The 15,673-nt window shown below is 35.0% G+C and overlaps 2 protein-coding genes across 2 annotated transcripts; one reads left to right on the plus strand and one right to left on the minus strand.

Annotated features, from left to right (window-relative positions):
* The first annotated feature begins 998 nt into the window (after positions 1–998).
* Positions 999–3,836, plus strand: LOC122596814 (BTB/POZ domain-containing protein At1g55760-like). The gene is made up of 4 exons (XM_043769463.1): positions 999–1,123; positions 1,629–1,762; positions 2,252–2,379; positions 3,231–3,836. The coding sequence occupies exons 1-4, from the start codon at positions 999–1,001 to the stop codon at positions 3,834–3,836; spliced, it is 993 nt and encodes a 330-aa protein (XP_043625398.1).
* A 1,384-nt stretch (positions 3,837–5,220) lies between these two features.
* LOC122596815 (probable mediator of RNA polymerase II transcription subunit 26c) lies at positions 5,221–5,661 on the minus strand. The gene has a single exon (XM_043769464.1). It carries the CDS (start codon positions 5,659–5,661, stop codon positions 5,221–5,223), a length of 441 nt encoding a protein of 146 aa, XP_043625399.1.
* Positions 5,662–15,673: the final 10,012 nt, after the last annotated feature.

The following is a 15,673-nucleotide window of genomic DNA, read 5'->3' on the forward strand; positions in this document are numbered from 1 at the left end:
GGTGAATTCAATATGTCTGACTGTATAAGGAGGCCTAGCAGCTAACAACTCGGATTCAATGTCTTGAGAGTAATCTTCCATCTTTGTTAAGCTGACAGGCAACCCAGACGGATAATTCACGTAAAATACTGAACCAGAATGATTACTAGGTGGTCCCTTTACGATGATTAAATGCCTTGGCTCTGCAGAAACCATTATGAACTTGGTATACAAAGATGATGTTGATGATGTAGCCATGCACACGAATGCTTTCTCTTTGTTTTCCTTCTAAGCGGAAAACAAAAGAAAAAAATTTTAAGTATCCCTGTTTGATGTAAACCTATCTCCCTGTCTACCAATCTACTATAACATGATTAAGGTGTTAGTTATATGACATTGACATTTTTTTTAACAATAACATGTATTTAATTGGCCCACAAGTTAAGTTTTCTAATTTTTAACTATGTTATAATTATCAACTAACCATATCTATTACTAGTATAATTTTATATTTTAGGATAACAATAGATCAACATAATAGTCATACCATGATCCATGATGACATTTGGAAAAATCAAAAGATAAGATTAAGAAAGAGACTTAGTATAATCCATGTATAGAACGTTTAAGGTTTTAGGTTGATTATTAGACATATGAATTAGGGTTATTAGTGAATAAAAAAGATTTTTGAATTAAAGAAATTGGTAGTTTGTTTTATAGAGGAATGAAGATAAAGAAAATGATAATGACAGTTTATTATTAATACCTTATTAAATGCATAAAAAAATAATACTTTATACATAAAAAAATCACTCCATTAATTTTCGCATAACAAAGTACAATTTATAATTATTAACCAAAATAACCGTCTATAACAAAACCCTAAATATAAATAAATAGATAGATAATGATTATAGATGTTTTAAAACTACTTTTATGCTTGAAATTAAAAGCTTTATGCGCAGCAAGTTGAATTGAAAGCAATAATAACAAGTGTGAAGTGTGAAGTAAGTTGTTCCATGGCATCATCATCTTCTATTCACCGAGTTGATATGTTGTGTCGTCTTGTTCAATGGCGGGTTGATAATTACGATTATTTGACATGGTTGGATTCAAATCCTTTCAAGATGGGAAGGTGGAACTGGTAAAATCTTGTGTTGTGTAGTATTTTTTTTATCACGTTTTATTATGAGATCATTATGGGGGATTCGTGCATGAAAGGGTATTAAACTCTACTCAGTTTGTTATGGTGTGCATCAAACTCTAATAATCTGTAATGTCTGCATTTAACTCTTATTGTGGGTATAAATTAAACCCCATTGTTCAGTTTGCTGCTGTATATTTTTGAACTCTGCTGTAAGTTACATTCATACGGTAGGAAAAGTGTTAAAAGTTCTTTACACTCCCAGATACTAAACCTCTTTTTTGAAGTAGATGACATGTTACATCCATTATGACAAAATAAGAGTTGAGTACATAGAAATAGAAATAGCGTTTTGTAAAGCCGGATACATACACAATAAAACGAGTAAGGTTTATTACACTCTCATCTATCTACTGAGCCCATCATTATTGTCATGAGAATTGTTAGTTCTTTTGCAGGTCTAATCTTTAAAGACTGTTTTTTGTATATGTTTTTTATATTGAAGGTGTTTAACTGTTTATAAGAACCAAATTTGTCTCTATACAAAGTCATCTGAAGTTACTCATCTGTTTGCTTCCTTCAACATCCATCTGGTCTCTTTTCTCGATAATGGTAATCGCAGCACTTCTGTTTATCCAGGTATTTCAATATCTACTATAATCTGGAAAGACAAATATCGATATCTTATATTTACGGAGTATCATAATCAAGATGGTATGTTTGTGGATAACAATAATTTGCTATACATGTGATATATACCATGCAGTATGCTACTTGTAAAAATCAACGTCAAAACCTAGTTGTCATCAATAGACAAAGCTCTCTCTGTTATCATGTTGTGTTTATGCCGAAATTTGTCATACACATATAACCTCCCATTGTCTATATAAATCTTAAGTGAGATTTGACGACACAACCTTCTCTTGGTAGGTGTGTCACATTTTGATACCGTGAAAAACTGTTAAAGTATCTATCATTCACACATTTACAGGTCATTGGCAATCTCTAATAACAAAGTAATGTAAATGCTGATTTTTTGCAAAAACCTCCACAGCTTGAAAGGATGATAAATTAGATATTTGGGGACCTTTTATTTTCTTTTTGATGATATGTATGATTTGGATGCAGAAGTTAGAGATCTGAAACTATTCAAAGTAGCAAGCGACTTTTATTTTTTTTGGGCGCTTACGACTCCATTGACAAGGAAATTCATCATTGAAGTAAATTTTGTTGATATCAAGACTGCATCACCAGAAGTAAGACTTTCTTCTTATTATTTAGTGTTCAAAAACGGCCGGAACTACAATTTATTGCTTTGGGTCAGTTGCTCTCTATACTCAAAGAAATTTTACCCATTGTTTCGTGGAACATTGTGCTTTTAATTTATGGGCGAACTACTTCTTAGAATACAAAAACTAAAAATCATTGTCAAATGGAAATTTCATATGAGGGAGACCGCGTTTTGGAACATTAATATAAGCATGTCAGTAGTACCAAATAGTAGAAAGGGGCTTAGTTGGTAAAGGGTGTACTCAAGACTTCTAACTGTCACGATATTTAGTAACATATATTTCGTTTATAACTAATGGTTTTGATGGAAGGTATTGTTCAGTAAGTGGGCATCATCACCTGCTGTCACCAACGAACATATACATTGCTCAGTGTCAGATCTAATCCGTCGTATATCCAACTGTAAAACTGCAACCATCTGATTTGACGCTAATGCTCTTTTTCGATGTCACTATACATGACAACTCTTTTCTCACAAGACTAACCCAAAACAAACTTGCTATTTTAATGAGCCTTTCTGAAAATTCTCAGCACTCTGTAACAAACCTATATATTCAAATCCATTAATCATACTTTGTTGGATATGGAAATCTGCTATCTATTAAGGTTCATTGGGTTTTTTTTTCTTCCATGGTATTAAAACTCTATATCCATTATGTCTCATATAGAACATCCAATGGTGTACCTACATACAAAGTGTTTCATACGGTAAAAACAAAATTTTAAAACAAAAGTTTGTTATAAAAGCTGAAAGCCTTAAAGGAAGTTCTTAGTTAACTGATTTCCCGTGAATATCTGTTTTCTTTCATAAAAACAGGATGCCATACCTCGTTCCGTTTGGAGTGAAGAATTGATAGAAAATCCAACAACATGTGCCTTGAGCAGAATGTTATCAGAAAATTTACACACAGATATCACCATATGGGCTTCTGATGGGAGTGTCCAGGCTCACCGGGCTGTTCTTGCAACCCGTTCACCAGTCTTTGATAAAATGTTTACCCATAACCTCAAAGAGAAAGATTCATTTTCCATAGATATCCCGGACATATCCATTGAAGCTTGTAAAGCTTTCCTTACCTACATTTACACTAATAACACACAATCTGAAAGCTTTATAATCCACAGAATGGAGCTTCTCAAAGCCGCTGACAAGTATGATGTATCCGATCTGAAAGATGCATGCGTAAAAAGTTTATCAGAAGATATTGATCAAGGGAATGTGCTGGAGAGGCTGCAAAGTGCTTATCTGTATCGTCTTCCAGAGCTTAAGGGTATTTGCATTGACCATCTTGTGAAGTTTGGTAAGATTTTTGACATTCAAGAAGAACTCAATGCTTTTATGCAAAATGCTGATAGGGAACTAGTAAGTGAAGTCTTTTATGAAATTCTTTCTGTATGGAAAGGTTTCTGTATAAGTTGCTGAATCATTTTCTTAAAATGCATAGTTAACTAGCTTCGTGATCATTCTTTGTATCGTTTTTGGACCAGCCCGTTAATTGATACACAAGGCTCTTATTATTTTTATTGGATAGATTAAGTTCTTACTCATCACGTGTTTTGCTTTTCGGTTTTTCATCTTATTGAATGAAGTCATGAATTTGCAGACCAGCATTCTTTGTTGTAGTAGAGGTAGTTCTTATCTATAAAATTAAAGTAACTATACTGATGAGTTTACTGCTCATCTCATTCTGGTAAACATCCTTCATTAAACATTATAATGCAACTGTTGTAAACTTCTCTCATATAATGGTTAAAAACAGAGCTGTGGTTTCAGCCCCCAGTAAATAGAGGGTACATGGTTTATTCACGTCGATTTATTGAGTAAGACGGTTGATTCGGTTCATATAGTTGCTTTGTTGTAGTTTTGCCTGGGTAACCCAACATCGGGTTGAACCTGATAACTTTGTTACAACTGAAAATAAAAACTTTCAGTACTATATTGCAGCCTATCTATTAGAAGCTAGATATTTCACAAAGATGAAATATAGGACTAAATGATAATCAGTCAGCAGCTAATTCACAGTTGACTTGTTTATACACTAGATTTTTTTTGTTAAAAGACAAAATCACTAAGACTATCTTTCATACAAGATGTATTTTTAATTCTAATCTAGTCAAACATAAATATATCAAAATAGTCCATTGCTATCAAGGACCCATACCTTTTTGGTACATTTGTGCTTCTGGATGCAAAAACTTGGCAGGAGTAATCAACTGCATTACTTGCTGTTGCAGTTTGATCTTAACAGCTATTGTTCCTTTGTATAATGCAGATTCTGTAACTATCTCCCATTTTTCGATTATTCGTAGCTTGTCAACAATTCTTGGGAGCTTATATAATGTCAGAAAAAGTTAGAATTTTGTCGGTTATTGCTTTATCACCCATCCTTTGAATGTCAGCAAAGATGTTAGCTTAAATGTAGCAAATACGACCCAGATTCGAATCGTAAAGATAATGTTAGAAATTGTGAGAAAGCCTATTTGATTGGTTCAACTTTACTAACGCTAAGGATTTCAAGGATCCCAAAACTGGCCCATTCCACCCATTTATATGCTGGGAGATTTTATGTGGACATGAACAAACCAAACATAACAATCCACTGATTTCAATCGACCAACAAAAAAAGCCCTGTTTCATCAATAATGTTTCCTTTTTGACCAATATATACAAACAACATAAACCTGACAAGTAACATTACGAGTCGATCAAAAGATACATACAGACCATAGCAAAACCTAGGTTTTTCTGAATATACGGCTTCGTGGATTGATTGGTTTATCCTGTTGGGGAAGAAGCCCGTATCTACCTAATTCGTGTAGCTCGTCACTTGTATCCTTCTTTTATTCTTTGCATTTTCTGCTTCCTGATAACTGTGTTGCAATTTTCTTTTTGCCGTTTCATATCTGTCTTCGATACTACTGATCTTTTTTGCTTCAAGTCTACGTTGTACCAACACTTTCTTACTTCCTAGATCGGTAGTCACTAGACCCGTTGCCTTATTCGATTTAGCTGAATCAACCCGAGACTTCTGATCTGTAATCAAACTCTCCGGCATGACTTGCTCCTCTGAAGTAGTTGGGTTCACAACACTACCAGTGTCATTCTTGAGCCATTCTTCCACGACATCTTTCCATTCTTTCATGAGTCTCCCTGCAATCTGGCTAACTTCTTTTGATTCATGTTTCCGAAAAACCCTAACCGTTTTTCCTATCCCTGTCACTTCCAAAGTGTCCAAAGTTAACCCCATGTATTGAAGCTTGGATAACAAGTCACAGATAAACCGATTCCGATTTGCCAGCCGCCTTCTCAAGAATCCCTTTGATTCTCAAAACCTCAGTAACCCATTGACGGTAAACAACATGAATAGTAGCCCCATTACTAACTTTACCCTTTTGCTCGCATGTTTCTGACGCCTTTGGAATGATTTGTTTTTGCGAAGGATCATCTTGTACCTTGATCATCATCATCTTTCTTGGCACCAATAAACTTGGTTGTTGCTGTTTTCTTGCCGGCATTGTATGTACTAATTTGTTTTTCTTTTCCTAAGCTTACTTCAACCACGTTCTCTTTTCCTTTTTCTGATTGCAATTCACCATTGGAAGAAAACAAATGGAGGTTCGCTACCGCTTAGCCTACAAACAACTTTTTCAACCATTTCATTTACTTCTCTCCCGAATCCATTACTGTCTAAAATCAACTCCTAAACTGATTTAGATGGCTTTACAAGCACAAGTGTTCTGCATTATACCGACACAAATGTAGAATGATCACAAATCAGTTAGATATGCTTGCTTAGAAAATGATTCAGTAGTATATATCCTAAGTAATTGACTCTCAAAAACTTCTCCATTCAGAATAAATTTCATCAAAGACTTCACTTACCAGTTCCCTATCAGCACTTTGCATAAAAGCATTGAATTCTTCTCTAATGTCAAAAAATCTTACCAAATTTCACAAGATGGTCAATGCAATTTACATTTTTGCAGTCCACTTTCGCTCAAGTCAAGATCTGCAGTGAAGCGTGGGGTACAATAAATAGTCAAAACTGTTTGTTGATAGCAGCATTACATATACTATAAAGTACAAAATAAATGGACATGAACAAAACAAATTACTCGTATAAAAATGATCTGTTTGCAATAGACCATCAAAAAATGCCCTGTTTCATTAATAATGTTTCCTCTTTGACTAATATATACAAACAACATAAACCTGACAAGAAAACATTACTAGTCAATCAAAACATACATATAGGCCATAACAGAACCTACGTCGTCTTTCAGAATACACGGGCTCGTGGCTTGATTGCTTTATCCAGTTGGGGAAGAAGCCCGTATCTACTTAAGTCGTGTAGCTCCATCACCTGTATCCTTCTTTTCTTCTTTGCGTTTTCTGCTTCCTGATAACGGTGTTGCAGTTTCCTTTTAGTCGTTTCATATTTTTCTTCGATAGTACTCAACTTTGTTGCTTCAAGTCTGCGTTGTACCAACACTTTCTTACTTTCTTGATCAGTAGTCACTCGACCCTTAGGCTTATTTGGTTTGTCTGATTCAACCCGAGACTTCTGATCTGTAATCACACTCTCCGGCATGACTTGCTCCTCAGAAATAGTTGGGTTCACAACACAAGATTCGGTCGTATTGGTCTTCTTGAACCATTCTTCCACGACATCTTTCCATTCTTTCATGAGTCTCCCTGCAATCTGGCTAACTTTTTTAGATGGATGTTTTCGTAAAACCCTAACCGTTTTTCCTATCCCTGTCACTTCAAGGGTGTTCAAAGTTAAGCCCATGTATTGAAGCTTGGATAACAAGTCACAGATGATTTCCACCGAATCAGATTTGCCAGCAGCGTTTTCAAGAATCCCTTTAATTCTGAAAACCTCAGCAACCCCTTGACGATAAACAATACGAATAGTAGCCCCATTACTAATTTTAGCCTTTTGGTCGATTGTTTCTGACGCCTTTGGAACAATTTCTTTTTGCGAATAATCATCTTGTTTCTTGATCATCATCATCTTTCTTGGCACCAATAACCTTGGTTGGTGCTGTTTTCTTGTCGGCATTGTATGTACTAATTTCTTTGTGTTTGGCATCATAAACAACTGTTCTTGAATTTTCTTGAATTTGTGGGAATGTCAGGAACTTGAATTTTCGGATTGGAGAGAATTAATCAGTGTATAAGGGCAAATGTATGATGATGATATTATTAATATAAGGGTTCTTGATTATCGATTGAATTGAATGAAAGATGAGGATGTGATGATATGATAATGGGGGTTTCTGTAATGAAACTTGGGGGGCAAGTACTTGAGAGTATATAGGAAATAACAGAGATACCAGGTTGGTTTATGGTAATAATAGTAACGTTATTTAAACTTACTTGAGGTAAAAAAAAAAAATGGAAAAGATGTTGTTAGGTCGGTTAATTAGTTCTTGATGAGAAATTTCCTTTGTTTTTTAAATTTTTTCTATCTATGGTAGAACCTGGAAGAAGTCTCTCTACCTTTGGTAGGGGTAAGGCTGTCTACATATCAACCTCCCCCATATACCGTCGAAGACGGTATTGGGACCCAAAACCCGTGGAAGACGGCATTGAGAATTACTTACTTTTTAAATCCACCGTGTTCAACGGCATAATTGTCAAAAACAGATTTAACGCTTACTCTAATTCCAAATACTCGTAAATTTACATATTTTATAAACTAGTTAATCAGCTCGGCTTCAACCCGAACATTTTTAATAAAATTTTAAAAGCAATAAAAATCTAAAAAAATGTATATAATTTTTGTTATTGATATATTATAACTCAGCTTGAAGATATTAAATTGATTAACACAATAATTATATATATTAGTACCTATTACATTAATAAAACATAAAAAAGACATTTATGATATTATATAAAAAAGTATTTATTTTGTTTTCTAATAAAAGAATAAATTTGTAGACATCATAAATAAAATAAAACATTTTGAAAATATTTAATGGGCTATTTATCATTAAAATTTTATTAATTAGATATGACATCATAAATAAAATAAAAACATTTTGAAAAAATTTGTAGACATGTCACATCATAATTGTTTCTAAAAATAGTTTAAAAACAATCCTTCTTTATATAATAAAGATTACGTATATATCTTGACACTCTTATGTATTGTACGTATTCAAAATTTTGTCCGATAACAATCATAATCCGCGGCATAAATTTATTTGTCTTACACATATATTATATTTGTATGTATCCAAAACTTTGTCCGATAATAATCATAATTCACATAATCACAACAACGTGCGAGTTCAATGAAACCAGCTATATATTGTTTCGTTTACGTAAGTGTCATAGGGTCCGTTTTATTCTTTAGTCATTGAGAGATGAATGTATTAAATGGCTAAAAGTATAAATAATGTCTGATATATTAAGTTCAATACAGGTAATTGACAGTTATTTTTATGTATTAAATCAAAAAAGAAAACGAAATTTAACTGAATAACTAAGTTGTTAATAATTAATATTAAGTGTATTAAGTAAAAAGAAACAAAACCATAAATATTTATGGTACTATTAGTTACCTTTATAAAAGATCGGATCTTTTTGTACAAATTTTTTTAATAGTACTCATCATGCAGGCGAGTTGCTATACATTCATGTCACAAGTTATACACATCGCATCTCTTTTAGATATTCTATTACATGTTACTTTTTGCTTTTTTTTGTGCACATTTAAACGAACATTACACCCCGCATCACTATTCGGATTTTGTCATATCACATTTTGTTCGGGTTTTTCTCTTTCGATTTTTCTTAATATTTTGTATATATATTTTTTTTGTGAATAATAACTCGTCTGCATGTACAGTTGATATTCGTTTATGTAACACTTCGTACCAATAACGGAGACCAGGGAGGTGCCAAGGCTCCAAGCTTCCGTGAATAGGTAAAGATTTTCCTATGTTTATATTCAGTGAGTCTAAAAGTAATAAAAATCGAAGCTTTTAAAAAAGAGAATGATGGAAATAAAAACTTGTTAGGTTGTTTAAGACCAAGATACATATAAAATTATGTATACTGGTTTAATTTGAATGTTGTGTCTAACTCCAACATATCAAAGATTTTAATTTGATTTTTCACTTATAACCTTTTAATTTTTCAAACAGTTTAATTTAACATTATCTTTGTTAAGTTATACATATAACATATAAGTTGTACATATAACATTTTAATTATATAATAGCTTGTAGTTATTTAATTTTTTTACTTTATAAAAATGCTAAGATAATATCTTTAGTTATCTGGTTCCTGTTAACCTAAAATCCTAGTCCCCCCTCCCTACCTGATACCATTGTTCGGACTTTGACACGTTAAATCCCTTTCGGATTTTCTACTACGATTTATTTTTTATTTTTCTCTTTAATACTTTTTGTTTTTCTTTTTTGGGTTATTCAACCATTCTGTGACAAACCCCATATTACTACTTGTATTTTACTACATTGCATCTGCATAAATTTTCAACTAATATTTTTGTCTCATCATATATAATTCTATTTTGGTTGTGTGTAATTTTTATTTATTACACTCTTTTAAACAAACATGTTCATCACAAAATTTAATTAACCGACTGAAGTTTTAATGTAAACTAGTGTTATATCCGATCGTTGGCCGGGGATAACAATTAGACATATACTTTAATGCAGGTCATAATTTTAATATGTCAATTGTTATCATTGGACAAATAAAACTTATCGGTAAACAATACAACGTAAATCATAAAACATAAAGCTTTGGTGGCGAAATAATAATTGCAACCTTTGTTGAAAGATAAAAATAAGAAGATAAAAACTTTGATGGTGAAAAAAAGTCTAAAACTGTAGTACTATGAATTATCGAAAATAAAACTTTAATGGTAAAAATATAAAAGTCTTAAAAAAAAGGTTAGTGGTTAAGGGTGAAACAAAACTACTCTAAAAGTAATGATATAAATCAAAATAAAAATTAAAAATACAAAAAAGGCAAGTGACATCAATAAAACATAAAGAAGGCAACTGTTATCTACACAACACACTAGCTAAGAAATGAAAAAAAAAAAAAGTAACTTTAATAGTAAAAACACAAAAATCTTTTAAAAAAAATTTTAGCGGTTAAGGGTAAAACAATACTACTCTAAAAATAATGATATAAATCAAAATAAAAAATAAAAACATAAAGAAGGCAAGTGACATTAATAAAACTCAAAGAACATCTACACAACACACTAGCTAAGAAATGAAAAATAAATAAATAAATAAGCAGCCAAGCTGCTTCACGCGAAAATAGTTTAAATAGGTTATCTTCTATATCTATACTCCATATAAAAACAAACTACCTATTTTTTTTCCAACCATTCTACCTACCTATCATACCCTCCTACAAACAAATATCCTTTCCACTCTTTTAAGTGATTTTCCCGTACTACCCTTCCATCTATTTCACAATGTCTATCCCTAATCCTCTTCTCTCTTGCTCTCGCTTGAACCCTAATATAAAAATTAGTTTCATCTCGACGGCAATCAACATCAACCTACAAAAAGATTGGTTTCATCTCTCTCTCGCTCTCTCTATTTAACTGAAAAGGTACCAACACATTTAACCATCACCTTTTCAAAGGTACCGCCGCATCGCGCAGGTACCCATCTAGTAATACAGTAAAATAAATAAGGTTTCAACAAGAAATTTGCGGGTCTACATGCAAGTTAACAGTTGTAAAGCTATTAGGTAATACTGAAAGACCTAGTGTAATATTAGCCGTTGATTTATATACTGTAGATCAAAGATTTCACTACATCCTGCCTTTTTATCTTCCAACAGTAGACATTATGATAGAGAGCAGAAAAGGAAAAATGTGAATGTTCACTATTAGGCTGCTCCTTATAAGATTTCTGGCCGGCGTCTGGGACGCGTCCAACGCTCAGGAAGCGAAGGAAGCTAGTAGCACCGGCGGCGTCTAGCTGCGTCTAGTGTTGGTGCTTCAGATTTCAGACGCGAGGGAGGAGCGTTTAGTGGGGCCCGAAGTAAAAAAAACATTTTTTATTCTAATTTTTGAATGCAACGGCTATTAGTTGTTTTTTTCTTTCTTTTAAACATCTATTTATTCTCAACTTCACACTACCATTTCACATATTACTTCTTTCTACTCCTTTTCATCTTCCATAAACCATTTCATATACCATTGTTCATAAACCATTCCATTCACAATGTCTAGAAGTGTGTGAATTCAATCAGAAGATCTTTGTTTATCGAGGTGTTGGGTGATGAGGAAACCGGACCCTGTTACGGGTAGGTGTGAAATGAATAATCCTGGCGTATCCTTTTGGGACGACGTTACCGAAATATTCAACACGGAGACTACTGGAGGACCACAAAGCAAGGCTCAACCGAAGGTTACTGGACCAAGATTTGGAAGGAATGCAAACAGTTTGAGGCAATTTGCTCCCAGTTGAATGCACAGGAGATGGCCGACAATGATGATGAGCAATATTATGCAACGACGCATTAGATATATCAGGAGAAACATGGCAGGGGCTTCAGATACGAGCACTGCTTCAACCATCTTATCTTTGTTCCTTTTTAGTTGTTTTGGTTTATGAAGTAAACTTTCTAGTTTGATTAAGTGTGTTTTAGTTTTTTTTTAAGTGTGTTTTAGCAGTTTGAATTGTGTGTTGTCTTTTACAATTGAAATTTTTTTAAGTATTTTAATAAAATAAGTCTACTTTAATAACATAAGTTTATTCATACAACATAATATTAAAAAACATTACAAATTTAGGGCAGAAAAACATACAACATAATATTAAAAGAGGTTACTTATTTTTTTTGGGCATAAACTGCTTTGGCAGTGTTGATGAACTCATTCAAGGTGATGACCGCACAAGCAATTTCTTTCACAGTTTCTTGAATCTTGTCAAACTTCCCCTGCAAATAAGTAAAGTATTGACACCCAAGCTCGGTACAATGGCCCGTTTGTATATAGGTGATTTGTTCTTGACACCATTTCTTTTTTGCTTGAAAATTTAGACCAATTTCAACAAGTTGGTCTTTGAACATTTGGTGGTCAAGGATATCAGCCATGATACTGTCATTCACTTGATCGACAATCATTGGTTGTTTTCGGTAAGGGGCATTTGATGAAGAAGCCATTGCAAATGTATAAAAGTTTGAGTTTTGAAATGAAATATCGGGTAAGGAAGCGGTATTTATAGCTGAAGTCAAAGACGCTCCTCAAACATTCAAAATTCAAAATATTTACAATTACAGTCCCTCCAACGTTCACTTCAAAATATTTACAATTACAGTCCTTCAAAAATTCAAAAAAATTTAAATTTACAGTCCCTTAACGGCTACCTACTTGTTTCATTTATAAATACCAACTCATAGCATTTACCAGTTTTATCACCATTCCACTTGTGGTTAATATACAAACTTGTTTCATCTGCTAAGTCACTCATTATTCCAAATGGCTTCATCATCATCAAATAAGAACGCTCACCGACCTCGTCTCACCGAAGATGAGATGAAAACACGAATCATGGCCGATGTCAAAGAGGACACCCTCCTTCAAAATGAACTCTCTAGGGTTCTGGGTTTACTACGGAAGAAGAGACAACAATGCGACCAACACGTTCAGGAAATAGAAGCACCAGGTCGCAGGGCCTCGAAACACGAAGAGACATATTTTAATTTGCTGTAGGATGAGAGCAAAAGGGTGAAGAGGGCGATCGATCCTGTTTTTAAGGCCGGTTACACATTGACCGACCAATGCACTTGGGCTGAATCGTACCACGATAACTGCGGAGAAGACAAATCAACGAGGGAAGTCAAATACCCACAACACAACAAGTGGTGGGCCAATGAAACGGCTTACTGTGGATTAGGAAAAATGTCAATCAAAGACGACCACAATGAAGAGTAATCGTATCATTATTATGTATTTCATATTTTTTTTTGAGTAGTGTTTTTTATTATTTTTTTAGTATCTTTTATTTTTAAGTAATGTAATGTGTTTTAATTATAATAAAATGTGTTTGTTTAGTTTTGTGAAAATTAAAAATGAAATAATATAATAATGGATGAATAGTGTTAGAAGTAGGGGTTATAAGGCCTCTCCTTATACTACCTGCTTCCTACCCACTTCTTCCCCACTTCTTCCACTATTCATCACCTTTCTCTTTCCAAGAACACCACAAGAATACCCCCATCCTTATACTACCACTTAATCGGAAAACACAGAAATTAAAATTACATCCTAAAAACACATATTAAAGCTAATAATTAAAACACACTTAATCGGAAAACACAAACTACATTTAGATATCCTTAAAATATGGGTCGTACTTGTTGACGAGGTTTTTGCGGGCACTTCTGATCTGCTCCAACTCGTCTTCGTCAATGCCGGTCGGAATTGGCTGCTGCAGAAGCCCAAACGCCTTCCTTACCTGCTTTCGGAAGCGTTCATCCTGTCTCGCCTTCCGTTCCTCCTCTATCCTCCTCCTATCCTCCTCAAATTTAAACATCGACTCTTGTTGCATCTGGAGCATTTGATCAAGCTTGCCCAACGCCAAATCTGACCCACTCGAACCGGTTCCACGGCTGGAAGTTGCATCCAAGCCACTAGACATTTTGCGGCTAACATTACGACCCGGTGGTCTCCTAATTGGGTCGTCTCCAAACAACTGATTGAAAGCCGCATCTGGTTGCACACTCGGGCCAGCCCCAACGTGCCCATCATCCTCTCCCAAATCAACATAATCAGTTGTAGTTCTTTTAGCAACACTATGGTCTTGCCAAAATGCAGGACAATCTTTCAGGACATCGTAACACTCCTCATATGGATATCGGGTTGGCCCACGATGCCGTTCGTAGAGCTCATGAGCAGCCTTATACATTTGTCTATCATCTGCCTCGCTCTGTCGGCCTTGATCTTTCAATCTATTCAAGATTGCTCCAAACAGCTTGGTGGTTCTCTTGATCTTGCTCCATTTGCCTTGTAGTTGACTATTGTTGCGCTCTCCTGCTGGGCGGTGACTGTTGAACCCCTCGACCACTTTAGCCCAATTGTCTCGTCTTGGCTTACCCCCACTTTCGAGTCTTGAGAAGCATGTGTCCACGCCTGTGACAACAAAACCGCTTCCTGAATTTACCACTTTGCCTTATCCACTACAGCAACCCCTTTTTTCGTCAACCGTTTGGGCGGTGCAGGAACTTCTTCCACTTCTTCATCGACAGAAGTGACACTAGTACGTGCCGGTTGAGACGAAGTCTCACCTATAGGCCTCTGGAATTGAGCAATCTGGAATTGAGGAAATTGTGAGTTTGTAGCTTGAAATTGATTAAATTGTTGCATTAACATAAACTGCTGAAACTGTTCGTTCAGCAATGGCGATTGCAACAACTACGTATATGATTGGTTCATAGCACCCGAGCTACTAGATGTTCCCATCATGTTAGACGACGACATGGACGGGGGAGATCCCACCAGTAACGCCTCAAAGTCATCGATAGTGTTTTGGTATTGGTATTGGGGTGGGTTTTGATTAAGGTTTTGGTTAGTGGTTTCATTTTGGTTTTGGTTTTTGTTGGTTCTTTTAGGCATGGTGAATGAAGGGAGAAAGAAGATTTTTGATGAATTTGAAATTGAGAGAATGATGGAGATGTGAGTATGTGAAATGGTGGATGAATGTGAAGAAGGAAGAAGAGGTGGTGGTTTAAATAGAAAAAAAAAAATTTAAAGAGGAGCGGGTATGGAGTTCAAAAAGCAACGGCTAGTGATCAAATTTGTATTTTTTTGTATTGTTTCTTTATACTCGAACGGGCCCCACTTCAATCCCTAGCCGCGCGTTCAGTATTGGAAGAAACGGATGAGACGCGGCCTTGGACGCCGCCGTGCTACTACCGGCGTGGAGCCGCCGCGCGTCCGACGCCTCCAAAACGCACTATAAGGATCGGCCTAAGGAGTGGGTGTTCTTGGTGTGTCTGGAAGTGGAATAGTGTTAGAAGTGGGTTAGAAGTAGTTCTTTAGGCCGATCCTTATACTGCGTTTTGGTGGCGTCTGACGCGCGGCGGCTCCACGCCGCTAGTAGCACGGCGGCGTCCAAGGCCGCATTCGTCTCCTTCCTTCCACTTTTAGCCGCGCGTCGTTGAGGCTTGGTGGGGCCGTTTGTACCGTTGCTTCATTAAAAAAATAATAATAAAACTTCCAAGTTTAATTTTCAATAACCAACGGC

Source organism: Erigeron canadensis, chromosome 4, assembly GCF_010389155.1.
Source record: "Erigeron canadensis isolate Cc75 chromosome 4, C_canadensis_v1, whole genome shotgun sequence".
Classification (NCBI taxonomy): Eukaryota; Viridiplantae; Streptophyta; class Magnoliopsida; order Asterales; family Asteraceae; genus Erigeron; species Erigeron canadensis.